Source organism: Mangifera indica, unplaced genomic scaffold (assembly GCF_011075055.1).
Source record: "Mangifera indica cultivar Alphonso unplaced genomic scaffold, CATAS_Mindica_2.1 Un_0055, whole genome shotgun sequence".
In the NCBI taxonomy this organism is placed as follows: Eukaryota; Viridiplantae; Streptophyta; class Magnoliopsida; order Sapindales; family Anacardiaceae; genus Mangifera; species Mangifera indica.
This window is the reverse complement of record NW_025401147.1, coordinates 1-16,291: the sequence shown is the minus strand read 5'-3', so window position 1 is coordinate 16,291 and position 16,291 is coordinate 1. Positions and strand designations below refer to the sequence as shown.

Below are 16,291 nucleotides of genomic sequence, written 5' to 3'. Positions count from 1 at the left end.
TTATTTATTACCTAATTAAGAATTCAAAACTGAATGCTCATGCCGTTGCTCAAGTCTTAAGGTTTAAGCAAGCTTCTCCTAATTTATGTATTAAATGTAATTGGACCCCATTTCAGAAAGCAGATGAAATTTGGTCACACTGGTGGTTAGGGCAGTGGCAGCTACCAGAGAGAGCAGCCCTACACTATTAAAGTATTAACCTAGAAGAAAACTCTACGAATAAACCTTGATTCACTACCATTCACCCAACACAACTCTAGGTCAATTTGATCTGATGGGTAAAATGAATTTTAATCATAACTCGCAATGGATATGACGTCGATTCCCAGTCAGACTGGTTGAATTGATGAGACTTATAGGCGAATCGTATATGGCATGTATATACATTTCATATCCTTAAAAATGTTAAAACATATTTTGGGTTGTAAAGCCTTATAGAACCAACGAGTCCCGATCGGATAAAAATTCAAATACACCTGAATTCTTGTCTTGAGTTAGACTTAAGACAAACTGGAGTGACACTGGAACAGGAATACTGCAAAAACCTAATCTGAAAGTAAGGTATTATGCTTCAAAGTTCTATGCAGATAAAGGAAAATACATCACTTTCACTATAATTTAAAATGCTTCCCCACAAATAGAATTTCCGTAAATGTGAATTTTCCTAACTTTTCCAAATTATATAATCAAATGTGAATACGAAAGATATAGGACACATGTTCAATCACTTTCTTCTATCTTTAAATGGCTACATATTTCAAGCTTCAACCAAAAGGTAAAATGACAAACTTGTTATCAAAAAGTTGATACCTTACTGCTATTCTTTCTCATTAGGTTTAGTAATAGTCATAGATGATATCACCAAAGAGCAAAAGAAGAAATGTAGATAATACGAAAGAGATCAACTTTTGGAGAGAAAATTTTCTACCAGTATTGTTATGCAGAAACCCATAAATTAAATAATTGCAGTAAAATAATTTAAGGATTTACATGAAATACCTCAAAATGGAAGAAACACACTGGTAAAGTATGGAGAAGATATCACTAATACTGAAGGTTTAGTACAAGGAGAGCTAAAGAGATTGAAAGCTCTCTCTAATATTAAGTGAATGTGATGAATTTACTTTTATGATGAAATGACCGTTCCATCAATGGAACACCCGATTTGGGACTTTCTGTCATGGCAGTTCAAGAGAGAACGAGACCGATTCTCTGACAATTGGACATTTTGCCATAATTCGGAGATTTAGGTGGAACATCTGTGCTTCAACAGCTTGGAGTGTCTGTATTTCTTCTGGAACGTCTATCTTACTCCTAGTATGTTTGTTCCAGAATTCAGGTCGCTATATTATTGAAAGATTAAATTTTCGCTTGACAGTCATTTTCCTTTCTTGTTCGTGGAAAGTGGAGAGTCGACTTTTCACAATAATCACGGTGGAGGAATCTTCAAAATGACAATAACTCATTTGGAGATCCATTTTAATTTGTTGACTGAAGGTGAAGATTAGACTTTCAACAACTATCACAATTATCACAGTCAAGGAATCTTTTAACTTGATAATAATTCATTTGGAGAGCCAGTTTAATTTCGAGGATAAGAGAAAGATGAGTGTGTGAAGCACGGAAGAAATATGGTCCAGACACAAACTCATGAAGCTCTTACCAATAATTTCATTTACTACTCCATAGTTTTTTGCAATATAATAAGTAAATTGTATCAAGAAGCAAAACTGTAATGCTTACGCCACTGTTTTTTCATTAATCTAGAAGACAATTACAGAAGGGAGTGATTGTATAAAGATGAGAATTCAAAAGAAAATATATTCATTTAATGTAGCACAATCTGCACAACAAAATAAATTTACAACTGTAGGGAAAAAAATTATAGATCCAGAACAATTAGCATTTCTGAAAGTTTATGGCTTTGAAGTTCCTCTTTCATTCATTCGATTCATAATTCGTGATGCCTCATTTAATCTATTTGCTCGTTCATATATGCCAGCAATAACCAGATGCAACTCCTTTTTGTTGATGTTAGAATCAGAGTCCAGCTTTTCGAAAAGTGACTCCATAGTGTTGAAGTCCTTTCTTGCACCATACAGATTCAGCATCTGGAAATGAACTTCATCAGAAAAGATACAACCTTCTTCTTGCATCTCTTTATACACAGCATCTGCCATCTCAAATTCCTGGAGCTTTCCATAAGCATTCAGCACAAGAGCAATCACATTAGAATCAGGGAAATATCCTGCACTTCTCATCTTTTGAAACACTTCAATGACATTTGCATGCTTCTTGTTCCTTGAAAAAAGCTCAATCATGGAACCGAATACTGATATATCCTTGACCTCCCCAGCCTCAAAAGCCTGTCTAAAAATCCAAGTAGCCTCCTCTATCCGACCCGCCTTCGCTAGAATAGATACTGCAGTCTCCCTAGGGATGTTGTCCGGTTGTTTGAGCTCATGAAGCAAACGCTTTGCATGAGCAACTAAACCTACCCTTTCATAAGCAACAATAATTGTTTGATAAAGCACTTGATCAATCTTAATCCCAGAGCTCCTCAACTTCTGAAACAAGATTGCAGCCCGATCTAATTTCCCTGCCTTGCCCCAAATAGATATTATTGTTGAGTAAGTAATGGCATTTGGTGCAATCCCTCTATTCTGCATCTCTTTCAAAAGATTAGTCGCCTTTTCATGCTCGAGAGACTTCCCATAAATCTTCATCATCGTGTTATAAGTAACAACATTCTGCTCAATTTCCTTGCTTTGCATCAACCTAAACAAATGAATAGCCTCCCCAAAAAGCTCAGCCTCACCATAAACCCTCAAAAGGGTATTATAACTAACAACATTAGGTTCAATCCCTATCTTCCTCATTGTCCAAAACAACCTATCGGCTTCCTTAGCCATATCCAACTGCCCATAAACATCAATCATAATATTACAACTTGTAAGATCAAGCGGGCAATCCACTTCCTTCATCTCAGCAAACAGTGACAGCGCCTCTACAAACTTCCCATTCTCAACATAAACATTCAAAAGAGTTGAATAACTAACAGTATCTGGTACAACTCCCACTTCCCTCATCTCCTTAATCAACAATCTTGCCTCTCTAAATAACTTGGCCTTCCCAAACACGTTGATCATTGTATTATAAGCAATGAGATCAGGCACAATCCCTGCATTCTTCAACCTTGAAAATATCGAAATTGCCTTTGAATAATCACACAACTTCCTCGCAAGCTCAATCAAGTTACTATACAATACAAGATCACCCGAAACCCGGTCTTGTTCCATCAATTGCAACCAAGAAAGAGCTGAATCAAACATACCCTCTTTCCCAAAACACGTTATAAGCGTCGAATACGTGTACCTATCGGGCGCCACACCTCTCTCACGCATTTCATCGAATAGGCCATGTGCAAGCTCCCATTTTTTATCCCTCAAAACATTTCTCAAAACAACGTTGTACGCAAACACGGACGGCGAATAACGAGCCACGTCATTGATCCAATCAAGAATGGCTAATGATCTCTGGTAATCTTGCTCCCGAGATAATAACGAGACCATGAAACGAATTGAGAGTTGTCTGTCTTTGTACGGTGATAATAAAGCGTATAGTTCTTGTTCGTTTTGTGTTTGACTCATTGATTGTACGAGTTCGTCCATGTCCACGCTGTGGTCCAAGAAGAGTTGGTTTTGCTTCTTGGGGTGTTTGTGAAACTGTGTCGTTTTGAGGGGAGTTTTTCTCCATACGTCTTTGGTTTTTGGAGACGAAGAAGGAGAAGAAGCTAAGGATGTAATGTAGAGTGAGAAATGGGCTCTAGGTTTGGCAGGTACGGTGTGAAAATGTGGTTTGGAGAGGGGTAATAGTGGAAGAGAAAATGGAGAAGATGGGAGTGAGTCTAGAACGTGCATGGAAGTAGAAGCCAAAGAGAACGTACACATCTTTTCTAGAGTTCTTACAAAAGAGTTTCTTCTGAACCTTTTATGAAACTTGGCTCCTGGATTTGCTAAACACTGTTACACTGCAAATTATAGCTTGTTAGGAGAAGTTGTTAGTCATGTCTTTATGACTAACCTTTTTGTTTATGAATTTATATATATAAGGATATACATTAAATTAAGATAATATTAATCATTTTCAGTCTCAAAATCATTATCTTTATTAAAAATTTTTTGTTGTATCTTTGTTTTGTTTTTTATTGTTTTTGTGCAATAAAGCAACAAATTGGGAAGGATTACAACAATTGTTTTGAGGGATCTGAGTCCACAATCACAAACCAAAATCACTATAATGTGAAATAATGGAAACCTGTATTGCACCACATAGTGTTTGAGAGAGGCAGGAGAGGAAGATTGTGTCATTACTCCATTGCCTGCAAATCTTACCATCGCTCAACTCAATAGCCACAAGAAAAGTAAAAATTAGAAAGTCCAAAGCTGAAGTCTGTCCATTCTCTAGCACAAGGATCATGAACTTGGAGTCTGCAAAAGACATTTGGACTACAGACCTTGCAATGGAGACAATATATGCCTAATCACCTGCAAGGAATACCGAGGCAACAAAAAATTGCAATGGAGACCGGATGTGCTACAAAAGGAAGTGCTGGTGGAGACCAGATGATCTGCAAATCACATAAACATGAGCAGAAAAGCAGCTATTTGTTGCAAATTGCACAGACCACATGATATTTCCAATGTGAAAGCTTGACATTATGCGACCAAAACTTTCTCAGTGTTCGACAACTCAAATGGTACACGATCAAAAGTGCAGAAGCCAAAGATGAGTTTTGCTCTGAATCTAATGCAGAGGAGCAAATAGCCTTTCCAAGTAGCATTCGAGCCGCTTAAACTCAAACTCAGGCTCAACAATAGCCCAACTGAATCTGGTTTAGATAGTTACAGCTTGATTTTATTGCAAGCTTAATTGTAACTTTTACAACATGTAGAAAAAGAATAATTAACAGACTATCAAGACAACTATAATCATCAAACGTGTTACAAACTCTACACAGTAATCCAAATGAAATCCTAGGTGAATATGTAAACTGAAAAATAATCATCCCTAAACTATAAATTAGTAAAACCCAGAAAAAAAAATCAATCTATATACATGAATTCTCGTCCTTTATTCTTTGGACTAAGAGCTCCTTATTAGCATCCTCTGATTCCAAACTGCAAAGAGAAACAATTAATATTATTAACTAAGTTGACATTAATTGTTTGTCATTAATTAAAGCTCACCTTGAAGATTCTGTGCATGGATTGATATTAATGAACCCATTTGTATCAAAGGGGTAGTCATAATCCTCAGGAATTTGTAATTCTGGAATTGTAATGGGAAATTCTTTAGCATCATTATAAATAAAATTTTCTTCAACCTTCAAACCATTTTGCTTCATCAAAATTTCACCAGTTTCTGCATACATATCAGTTTGCCCTCTATTAAGGGCATAACTCAAAGCTGTGCTTATTTCAGAAAGTGATGTTGAAGAAGGTACTTGAAAATGGTCACACTCTTTGTATCTCGCCAGCGTTGCCCTCACCAACTGTAGCTCATTCATGGAGCTTTGTATATGATGCTGGAGTTTGCCAATAATCCCCCAACATCCATGAACCGGATACTTTGCACGAATGGTGGACTCAAAAATAATGGTTCTCATAGCTTCATCCTTTTTATCACTATCAACCTTGTTCAAGATTCTCGCAATATTCGACAGCCTGAAAAGGCGGTGAGCATTCAGAAACACCTTGGGCTGATCAGCCGGGAAGTAGCGAGCAAAAGGGCAGTCAGGGGCACATTTTCTCCTTTGATATTTACATGCAGCACAAGCATGTTTTGTGCCTCCAATTTTGGTCATATTGATGACTAAAAAATTCCATAATAGATAATACCCTAGAAGAAAAAGTGAGAAAAAACCATTGGAGGAAGATGATGAAGCTTGCTTCCTTAACATAAATAATTTTCGATTTTGATGCATGGTTCCAAATATCTCAAGGTTGATTTTGCTTTCAAGTTTGAAGAATATAAATACTTAACTGATAAGTTGATTTAGATGATCGGAATTATGATAATTGTATCTTTTATGAGGAATATATCTAATATTTATTATCAAATCAAATTTGAAAAAGTTACTGAAAGGGCCTCAATCGTTTGATTCTTAATTTACAGAATTTGTCTGTAAGAGGAATGTTGGAAGTTGGATCTGACTTAGGAGTCTTAATGAAATGAAATTTATCTTGCAGAGTTGCAGTTGATAATATTGAACTTAGTTAAATTTTAGGTATAAAAATGATTTCAATCAAAATTAGGAGCTATCTAATTATCCATTCAGTATTCATAATTTGAATTATTCTTAGATAATTTGCTCAAAATTATCCTTCAGGCTGCAATTTTTAGTAGATTGTAGATCTTATTATGACAAACACTTGTTAATACGACGTATACGTAAGTTATGTTTTGACACAATACGAATTGTATTCATATTCAGTACAAACACAACCCATTAAGATGATATAACAAATCTCTCTCATAACTAAAATTACTCGTATTATAACCCAGAATAGCAAATTGTTGCCCCGGAAACCAGCAAATAAGCTATGGCATCCTTTAATTTCTCTCAACCTATAGCCTCATCAACCTCTCACTTTCTTCTTCATTTTCTCTTCCTTTCCCACTAGCAAAATCTGCAAGTTTCGAATAATCTGGGTAGATAATCAATCATTTATTATCTTTCATGCATGAATTTTTATATTTTTTTCATATGGTTTCTTTCTTAATTATTGATTTTTGTTCTAGTCTGCAATGGAAGTCTTCGAGAAAGCGAAAGTGGTGCGTTTCAAGAGCCACCACGACAAGTATTTGTTAGCCGAAGAAGATGAAGAACACGTTTCCCAGGACCGCAATGGCGCCGGCGAGAATGCAAAATGGACAGTGGAGTTTGTTCCGAATGTGAACGTTCTGCGTTTGAAAAGCTGTTATGGGAAATACTTAACAGCTTCAAACATGCCGTTTTTACTCGGAGTCACCGGGAAGAAGGTGCTGCAAACTCTTCCGGGGAGATTGGATTCGTCGGTCGAATGGGAACCCATCCGAGAAGGCGTCCAGGTGAAGCTGAAGACGCGATACGGTTATTATTTGCGGGGCAACGGCGGCCTCCCCCCGTGGAGAAACTCAGTCACGCATGACATTCCACACAGAAGCCACACGCAAGAATGGATTATATGGGATGTTGATGTTTTAGAGTTTCAGAAACCTACTTCCGTTCCTCGGTCGCCGACCCCGCCGCCACACGCCGGACCGCGTCCACTGAAGGCTGTTGAGAAGAATGCACCAGCGGAAACATTTTCTCCTACTGCCTTTTGGCTAAAGTCCCCTTCAAATGAGGAGGTAATTTAGGTGTCCATTAAAAAAAATTGTGTTTTTATTTTCTTTTTCTTTTATAGAAAATTAAAAATGATTGAAAAAAATACGAAGAATGTAAAACGTATTCAACATGTTCCTACGAATACGTTAAGAATTTGTTTATTTATTTTCAATTGTAATTTTCTGATTAAAATATTAATAATACTTTATGTTTTGTACAAAATGTATATGTCATTTTGTACGTAATATTCACAAATTGTATATGTAATTCCTTGTAACCCTGCCAAATGTTAAGATTTGTTTGCTTTGGACTCCAGTTTAGAGGCTAAATGAATTCAACCAATCTTATCTGATGCCCAATGATGTGTCATACATTCTCATTTACCATTGTTTAAGAGAATACGCACGATAAAGTTGATATCATGATTTAATAGTTCGATAGATTATCAAAATATTGTTCATTCTAAACATATAATTTGTTATGATTTTATTTTTGAGTTTCACAATTGATGTCTCTCACATGTTTTGTATATAACTGTGTGCAAGCTATTTCGTTTGCAGCTTCACCACCAAGAGCTGAGGGAAGACATGTTTATAATTTGACTGATGAAAATGGCAATGTTGATGATACAAAGAGAGCTTCGTTTCACATTTAAGGGAAGTGGGGTGGAGGAATTGAAAATAAGCTATGAAAGAAGAGATAGGAATGGATAATATAATTGTTTGTTCAAGAAATCCATTGAATGGGAAGCTGCATCCTAGCAAGTTACATCTTCCTCCAAATAATGTCACATGCATCTTGTTGTTGTTCCTTCAACAGCTCAAGGTAAGTCTTTGTTAATCCCCTATTACTTCTCTAATTTTAATATATTGTACCATCTTAGGTCAAATGTTAAATTATTGTCCCTTTTTGACAAAACCCATCACAATATTGAGTTTGGGTAATATGAGATTCTCATACGTACCTAATATCTCTCCCGTGATTAGTTAATTTGTGATTTGTCTAAGGATGTTATATTTACCCTCTTATTGGGTTCAACATCCTTACTGAATTTTATCCTACCGTTGGTCAAAAAAACATTCGTAGTGACTTTGATATCATTTGTAATATCTTAATCTAATAGTGTCAAATTATCCGCTTTGGATAGAGAGTTTATTACGGCTTTGCTTTTAGAATTTGCATCCCAAAACTCATTTTATTTGTTTAGCGCTTAAAGATTATATAACTAGTTTTATCTTAATATTTCTAAATAATGTGAGATGTTCATTTATATCCAATATCTTTTTTGTATTTTGCTGATATGAGATTTATCTAGGTGTTACATGTGTATTTATTGATTGTTGCCATTTTTTCCAGTGGCAAAGGATCTCAAGTAGGCAGCCGGCCAGGAATCTTCAGCTAGCATAGCATTGATTTGTAACATATGATGTGAGGAACGAAGCTGAAACTGTACTGTAATTTCAATTGTACAGAAGCTCTATATACGTATTATCTTCTTTTAATCAATCAGAAGTTTTGTATGTGCTGTGTTTTTGTAATTTCATTTCGAAAGCTTGTTGATTCAACAAACAGTTTCACCATCTTGTGCTCTGAAAGGTCCTCTTGTTTAGCTTCATTCTTTCTATTCCTCTCAGCCTCCAGCTCTTCAACAATTTTCATTACTTCAGCAACAAGTTGTTGTTTCAATTCATATGAATGCTCACTTTCAGGAACATCTTCTGAGTTTAACTAGAAAGGAGAAATTTAAATCAGAAATTCAATTAGTCAATTCAGAAGTTAAAAACTTGGAAGAGAAAGATGATTTAGAAAAAAAGTCTGCAGTGCACCCACCCAGTCCTTGAAGAAAAAGTTAACTGGCAATTTTCTTGAAGGGACTGGCACAAAAGCTACTTCTGGCATAATTCTAGAGGCAATATGCATGACAGCAAATGAATCCTGAAGAGCACATAAAAAACATGGATTTCCAGCATGAGTGTGGTATATTTCTGATCTACTCATGGACTCATCACGAAGCTGTCTTAACCGCCATTGTGACTGTAATGCAATAGAATCAATAGATAGTAAAATGTAGATGAAAAGTGCAGAATTATTAATCTAGAAGGACTAGCATCATCTAGTTATGCAATCACAACCTGTATAATTACATATTGGTGTACATCAAATCGCGGCGTGCTGCCATTCCTCACATCAGTTGATAAAAATCCGTGATGTTTTTCAAAAGAATCTGAAAGTATGAAAAACATTAATGATCAATTATGAAACTTCCATCAGGCGTACGTTCAATTAGAAGGAAAGGATTAGTACCAAGGCTTAGGCATACAGCTTTTTCAACATCAGCTTTAAACCTCCTTTTATCTGCACTCTCATTTTCTATTTTCCTCTGATTCTGCGCAAGTTCTTCAAGTTGTTTAGCCTCAATAACGATCAATCTTCCCAAGTCCTCAATTACAGTTGATTCAGTCAATTCTTTGGAATTTGCATAAACACCACTCTCGCAATTTGCATTGGCCCTGAAAACTCATAGGTCATTCATATAAGATGCTATAAACAACAAGCAAACTTTTCAAGTATTGAAATGTGATTGGAAAAGAGATATACACTTGTTCAGCTTCACATTGATGGAGCTGAAAGTTCACACTAGAACTTCCTGCCTATACATGTCAATTAAACATGAGATCATTTCATAAAAATTATGAGCTGAAAAGTAGCTTCCATTATAAACAAACAAAAACCAGAAGCAGGAGGAGTTAGGACCTTGGATTTCCAGTCCTTTCTGAAATTTTTCTTCTTCCTCCTAATCTTATTCTTGGTCATTTCTACTCGTTTTTCAGAAGAATCTGAAACTTCTAATCAAAGGAATTGTAGAAGTTATTAGAAATATGCTATTATCAATAATGAAACTATCATCTAGCACAAAAATAAAAAAAATTCAGAACATAAGCAAATGAGAGGAAAACAGAAGTACCAAGGTTTAGGCCTACTACTTTTTCAGCATCAGCTTGAGATCTTTTCTCTGCACACTCATTCTCAAAATTCCTCTGCTTCTCCAACTGTTCTTCAAGCTGTTTTTCCTCGATCACAGTCCATTCTCTCATGTCTTCAGCACTTGCAGAAACACCAATCTCAAATTTTGGAGTGTCTCTGAAGACTCATAGATTATTGACATAAGATATTATAGACAGAAAGCAACCTTCAGGGTGTGTATGTTAGCAAACTTCAAGAAAAAAAAAGGTCTATAATTTGAGTACTGCAATGGAATTAGATCAGAGATTTACTCTTTTTCAGCATCATTCTGATGGAGCTGAAAGGTCTCAATACAGTCAACTGCCTAAATTTTTACCAAACATTGGCTCATGTCACAAGAAAATTATATGTAGAACAGTTAAAGCTTCCATAATATAAACAAACAAAACCAAAAGCAGCTTTTAAGACCTTGGGTTTTTTTTCCTTTCTGAACTTTTTCTTGTTATTTTTCTTCTTTTTATCTATTTTTTCTCTCACATTATCACAAACTTTGCCGAATTTTTTCCTGTCATCAATTTTTTCTACTAGAGCTTCGGCTGTGGCATCATACTTTGCCGCCACATCCTTGTCAAACAGATCTTCCAGATTTGTCTGGTAAAGAAATTTAGTGTAAGACCATCTGTATTAAATTAGTAAGAAAACAGCCAGAGGGTCCAGTAACATACCTGCAAAAAAGACTTCAACAAAGGAAGAATCATTGACCTATAGTCATATGAAGACATCATCTCAAGTTTCGATTCATGTTGTTTAATGGCACCAATAGCCCGGAAGATTATTGCATCAACAAAGGCTTGCTGCAAGAATGAATACAGTGAGACCAAAAACAAAGAAACACAATTGCCTCATTTCATCTAGAACCAGTTAGGCCAAAGAGAAATCATTTTGACACTTAACAATTGAAGCATTTTCATGAAGCTATGCTGGTAAATGAGAAGTGGAAATAGGCATGATATGACATTCAACAACTGAAAAGAACAATGTGGAATGTAGAAATAGTCAAACTTACTTCTTTCAACGACCTAAGTCTAATCTTCTGCAATGTTGATCTTGCAAAAATTTCAGCAGTCTCAAAGTGTTCAAGCATTTTCAATTCATCTTCTTCAGCGAAACTTTGAAATCCAGTCTTATTCCATGAAGCTGCTAGTCTTTTAACTGCACGTGCTCGATTCAGAATATCTGATATAACTTCGTAAATTATAGCTTTCTGCAATTGACTAGAAATGTCATCATTAGATTCAAGTTCCTTTTGCCTCTTCCTCAATAGTCTGACATAAGACTGTGCCATACTTTTATCCCCCTTCTCAATCTCTTTTGGAAATATACTCTCAACTGCCTGAATTGCTTCCAATGTGATTCTATGCACGCGGTTAAAATCAGACTCGCATAGTCTCTCTACTTGTGAATATTCTTTGAGAAATATCTGAAAGAATTCCTTTGCTTTCAGTCTTTGAGAATCTTTCAGACTGCTCCGAGACTTCATAACAAACTGGATTGTTGGGCTTCATATAACCATGATACAAAGTCAACACTTTCAGGAACAATCTCGTTTTCACATACAATGGCATCAAAAGTTACTGCAGAATTATTATCTACAACATCTTCAAAATCATTAGTAAGATTAAGCTCTTCTGCCAAGAATCTCACATCCAAAAGGAGACTTGTTAAGTCATCACTAATTTCAACCCTCTGTTTGAAATCAAACACTGTATCAAAAATAACCAATTCAGGATTTATAATTAAAAGTTTATCATCTGTAGTGCTACCTGTCTCTTGATATTCCATTAAACCACAAGTTTCTGCTAGATCCTTCAAGAATTCATGAACCTGTCTCAGCTCTACAGCTCCCAAAAGGCAGATGATCATAATGGATTCCAACTCAAGACACCGAGAAAATGGAAGTAGATCCTCAAACTTTTCAACCGTATATTGTATTGCCCAATGAAGAAATGTTGGTGCAAGACATTCCTTCTCGAGAAGCAAGTGAAACATCCACTGAACACTATTGAGAATCGCTGCACATGTATCGTCATCAAATTGCCATTTCTGATGTTCCTCGGATGTGCTAGATGATTCATTCTCATCAATTGTAATGTAAACAAAATCCTGCACTGTTCTTCAATAGAAGAACTTTCACTGTCATTTAAGCTATTCTCATCAAACAGGCAGATATCAGAAGAACTAAAAGATTCAGATTTAATCTTATTCATAATAGTCATTATCCCCCATTTAGCATCTAAAGGCTTCCACTCCCTATTCTCAATCAACTCAATCACTTCACAGGAAATCCAAGATTGCAGTTTAATACCATCAAGATTCTTCAAATGCAACTCCCTGAAATGCTTCCTATACAACTCCAAATCACCAAATTTCTTGTCACAATCACAACACTCCCAGCATTTCCAGGTTTTGTGCTCCTTTGCAAATTCAATAGCTTCCCTGAAAACATTCCCCGCCAAATGACAATTTATCGACTTTGAATGCCTTTCAAGGTCTTTGATACTCACTTTACAGAAATCCGTTTTCTTCACTTCACTCAATGCTCCCCAAAATGACTTATATTTCTCTTTCTTTTCTTCATTACCATCATAGTACTTCTCCATACCATATTGAGTCTTTATCTGCTTAAAAGTGCGCCAATTTTCTATGACTGCTTCGAGCTTCTTCCTGATCCTCTCTAGTTCTGTCACCATCTCCTGTAATGTACCATCTGCATTTTCTACAATCTTCTTATTAGCCTTTTCCACTTGAACCTTCATACCCGTAAGCTTCTTCTCATCCTTACAAAGATGTAAATACTGACTAATCATCCTCCTCTCATTCTCAATTCTCAGTTCTTTACTCGAATTCCCCATTTCATTCTCCTGAAGAAACTTATCCACTCCCGGATCGGTTAAATTCTCAATCTTTAAATTTAAAGCGCTGTTGCAAATTTGAATCGCTTTGGCCCAATATTTAGCATTGAACAAAGCTTTTAGATAGAGAATAGCAACTTCACACGAAGCAAAATGGATGGAATGCGGCATCGACATCACGGCGAATTGAACCGACTGATATGCCTTATCTAAGTAATCGACCATTTCCTTTGAATCTTTGGCCGCTGTTTTAGCAAGAAACTGGAGAGCTACAGCAATAAGGTTGAAAAAGTGAGGCGAGTCTTGGTGACAACAAACTGATTTCTTGACCATCTGGAAGGCCTTGAAGTAGTTTCCACGCTTCATTGCCTCCTGAATCTGCGAGCCTTCCCTAAAGATCACAGGGTCTAGTGATTCAGCCGGTGGGTTTGGTGGTTCAGAGGCGGAAGCAACTTCAGCTGAGGGGGGCAGAGACAGAGGTTTTATCTGTATGAAACGTGAAGAGGAAGGCTCCCGTATTTTCTTGCCCATGTTTCGTGTTATTTTCTTGGAGGGAAATCAGAAATTGCAATTAGTTAGTTATGATTTTGTGGGTTTTCTAGTTAGAAGGTAAACATAAATGAAATGGGCTGATAAATGGAAGTAGGGCAAATAGGAAATCCACCATCACTTTAGGGTGTAAAATTTTGCACGATCACAAACCCATTCTAGTTCTACTTCTTTGGAAATTGCTCAATAGCGGTGTGATCTGAACTCTATAAAAGGTTATTCAAATTCAGAATAAGTGTATATTTGATATGTGGATTTTTAAGGAGATTTGTTTTGGTAGTAGAGAGATTAGACCAATGACTCATTGTAAAGCCTTCTCATCACATAAGTAAATGTAGTAGGTAACAGATAGAATATCAGCTATCTCTGATAAATCAGAAAGATTATGCAGGCAAGAATTGTACTATCTATTACTGGCATGCGACTTGCGGATACACATGTACTTACTTACTATGGTTTTACATATAAAAGTTGCATTAATTTATATGAAAAGCGAGAGTGAGTGTGAGGGCTTGTAGCATATTAAAAAACAAAATTAATCCTTTTTTGATTTTGTATTAATTTCATTCATAGTAAAATTTTCTCCGTATAACTTTTCTTGTATTGCTTTTTCATGTAAACTTTGTGTTCTCGTTTGGAGTATTAGTGCATTTTGTTGTGTGTGGTTTCACAATGGAAACTTGAATATTTTTGCCCAATACTTTTTTACTCTTTTGCTCAATCCTCTTGAATTCTCAAATAAGCAATATTATGTTTATCCAAATTTGAATACTCAAGTTAAGTATTCAAATGATGTATTAGTTATCACGGTGGTGGTGCAAGGTGATGGAGTGGCCTGACTGTGTGTTGAAGAACTTGTAAAAACATTTTTCAAGAATCTGGTTTAAGAATTTTAGATTTGTGAGATTTGTAATCAAAATGAGGTGCTTCAAAAACATTCTGTATATCTTTTAAAGATCGACAGCACTTGCAATACAAATTCATTCAAATACTAATCCAAATCCTCCATCTTGATCTCTATAACCTCCTCTTGTTCACCTTCATTCTTCTCTGAAACCTTCTCTTGCTCAGCTACATTCTTCTCTGAAACCACCTCTTGTTCACCTTCATCTCTCTCTGAAACCTCCTCTTGTTCACCTTCATCTCTCTCTGAAACCTCCTCTTGCTCACCTTCATTCTTCTCTGAAACCTCCTCTTGCTCAACTTCACTCCTCTCTGGAGCCTCCTCTTGCTCACCTTCACTCTTCTCTGGAGCCCCCTCTTGCTCACCTTCACCCTTCTCTGGAGCCCCCTCTTGCTCACCTTCACACTTCTCTGGAGCCTCCTCTTGCTCACCTTCATTCCTCTCTGGAGCCTCCTCTTGCTCACATTCACTCTTCTCTGGAGCCTCATCTTGCTCACCTTTATTCCTCTCTGGAGCCTCCTCTTGCTCACCTTCATTCTTTTCTGAAGCCTCCTCTTGCTCACTTTCATTCTTCTCTGAAACCTCCTCTTGCTCACCTTCATCTCTCTCTGAAACCTCCCCTTGTTCACCTTCATCTCTCTCTGAAACCTCCTCTTGCTCAGCTTCATTCCTCTCTGAACCTCCTCTTGCTCAACTTCACTCCTGTCTGGAGCCTCCTTTTGCTCACCTTTATTCCTCTCTGGAGCCTCCTCTTGCTCACTTCCATTCTTTTCTGAAGCCTCCCTCGCTCACCTCCATTCTTCTCTGAAGCCTTCTCTCGCTCACCTCCATTCTTCTCTGAAGCCTCCTCTTGCTCACCTTCATTCTTCTCTGAAACCTCCTCTTGTTCACCTTCATTCTTCTCTGGAACCTCCTCTGCCCACATTCATTCTTTACAGCCTTCGCCGTCTCCAACTCATCAGCAGTCTTTGTTACTTTATCAGAAGAATCTGCAAAACTCAACACCGAAAAGGAGAAAAACACACTACTTATTAGAGCCATTCAATCTACAAGATAGTAGAGAAGTATGTTCAATGAGAGGGAAAACAAGTACCAAGATTTAGACCTTCAACATTTTCAGCTTCAGCTTGTGACCTTCTTTTCTCAGCAAACTCATTCTCAATTTTCCTTAGTTCCTCCAAACGTTTATCGAGCAGTTTCGATTCGTTCAACATCGATTCTTGCAAGTCTTCAACCCTTGCAGTAACCCCAAGCTCAGAATCTGGCTTGTCTCTGAAAAAATCACAGATTATTGATATAAGATACTATACACAGAAAGCAACATTCAAGAGGGAAAAGGTCTATGATGTCAGAATTAATTAGGATTAGACAAGGATTTACGCTTGTTCAACATCTTTCTGATGGAGCTGAACAGGTTCATTGGAGTCAGTTGCCTGAAATGTTACCCAAACATCAAATCACTTCACAAGAAAATTATATGTTGAACACAGCTAAAAGCTTTCACAGTATTTAACAAACAAAAGCAGCAGCAGCTGTATGACCTGGATTTCTTATCCTTGTCAGAAATATTCTTCTTTTTCTTTTTCTTCT

The 16,291-nt window shown here is 36.6% G+C and overlaps 6 protein-coding genes across 6 annotated transcripts; 1 reads left to right on the top strand and 5 right to left on the bottom strand.

The window, feature by feature from the left end:
* Positions 1-1,726: 1,726 nt before the first annotated feature.
* Positions 1,727-4,061, bottom strand: LOC123206975 (pentatricopeptide repeat-containing protein At5g39980, chloroplastic-like). The gene has a single exon (XM_044624279.1). It carries the CDS (start codon positions 3,948-3,950, stop codon positions 1,917-1,919), a length of 2,034 nt encoding a protein of 677 aa, XP_044480214.1. The 5' UTR covers positions 3,951-4,061; the 3' UTR covers positions 1,727-1,916.
* A 182-nt stretch (positions 4,062-4,243) lies between these two features.
* Positions 4,244-6,049, bottom strand: LOC123206999 (LOB domain-containing protein 28-like). Its single transcript, XM_044624302.1, has 2 exons — positions 5,250-6,049; positions 4,244-5,180 (listed from the first exon to the last, which is right to left on the bottom strand). Exons 1-2 carry the CDS (start codon positions 5,984-5,986, stop codon positions 5,111-5,113), a joined length of 807 nt encoding a protein of 268 aa, XP_044480237.1. The 5' UTR covers positions 5,987-6,049; the 3' UTR covers positions 4,244-5,110.
* Positions 6,050-6,536: 487 nt separating this feature from the next.
* LOC123206993 lies at positions 6,537-7,687 on the top strand. The gene is made up of 2 exons (XM_044624297.1): positions 6,537-6,714; positions 6,805-7,687. Exon 2 carries the CDS (start codon positions 6,811-6,813, stop codon positions 7,402-7,404), a length of 594 nt encoding a protein of 197 aa, XP_044480232.1. The 5' UTR covers positions 6,537-6,714; positions 6,805-6,810; the 3' UTR covers positions 7,405-7,687.
* Positions 7,688-8,745: 1,058 nt separating this feature from the next.
* On the bottom strand, positions 8,746-9,397 carry LOC123206995. Its single transcript, XM_044624298.1, has 2 exons — positions 9,203-9,397; positions 8,746-9,100 (listed from the first exon to the last, which is right to left on the bottom strand). Exons 1-2 carry the CDS (start codon positions 9,368-9,370, stop codon positions 8,879-8,881), a joined length of 390 nt encoding a protein of 129 aa, XP_044480233.1. The 5' UTR covers positions 9,371-9,397; the 3' UTR covers positions 8,746-8,878.
* A 2,475-nt stretch (positions 9,398-11,872) lies between these two features.
* LOC123206977 lies at positions 11,873-13,779 on the bottom strand. The gene is made up of 2 exons (XM_044624280.1): positions 12,557-13,779; positions 11,873-12,509 (listed from the first exon to the last, which is right to left on the bottom strand). The coding sequence occupies exons 1-2, from the start codon at positions 13,777-13,779 to the stop codon at positions 11,873-11,875; spliced, it is 1,860 nt and encodes a 619-aa protein (XP_044480215.1).
* Positions 13,780-14,788: 1,009 nt separating this feature from the next.
* LOC123207000 (neurofilament medium polypeptide-like) lies at positions 14,789-16,134 on the bottom strand (the record flags this gene model as incomplete). The annotated part of the gene is made up of 4 exons (XM_044624303.1): positions 14,789-15,386; positions 15,462-15,690; positions 15,795-15,973; positions 16,082-16,134. Coding segments are annotated over 4 exons (1,059 nt in total), but the record flags the coding sequence as incomplete, so codon positions are not given.
* Between the last annotated feature and the right edge of the window lie 157 nt (positions 16,135-16,291).

Coding starts and splice junctions, on each gene's coding strand:
- LOC123206993 (XM_044624297.1), top strand. CDS start 6,811: ATGGAAGTCTTCGAGAAAGCGAAAGTGGTGCGTTTCAAGAGCCACCAC.
- LOC123206977 (XM_044624280.1), bottom strand. CDS start 13,779: ATGGGCAAGAAAATACGGGAGCCTTCCTCTTCACGTTTCATACAGATA. Junction 12,510..12,556: donor AGTTCTTCTGATATCTGCCT/GTTTGATGAGAA, acceptor CTTCTATTGAAG/AACAGTGCAGGATTTTGTTT.
- LOC123206975 (XM_044624279.1), bottom strand. CDS start 3,950: ATGTGTACGTTCTCTTTGGCTTCTACTTCCATGCACGTTCTAGACTCA.
- LOC123206995 (XM_044624298.1), bottom strand. CDS start 9,370: ATGAGTAGATCAGAAATATACCACACTCATGCTGGAAATCCATGTTTT. Junction 9,101..9,202: donor ACTTTTTCTTCAAGGACTGG/GTGGGTGCACTG, acceptor TCTCCTTTCTAG/TTAAACTCAGAAGATGTTCC.
- LOC123206999 (XM_044624302.1), bottom strand. CDS start 5,986: ATGCATCAAAATCGAAAATTATTTATGTTAAGGAAGCAAGCTTCATCA. Junction 5,181..5,249: donor CCATGCACAGAATCTTCAAG/GTGAGCTTTAAT, acceptor TTCTCTTTGCAG/TTTGGAATCAGAGGATGCTA.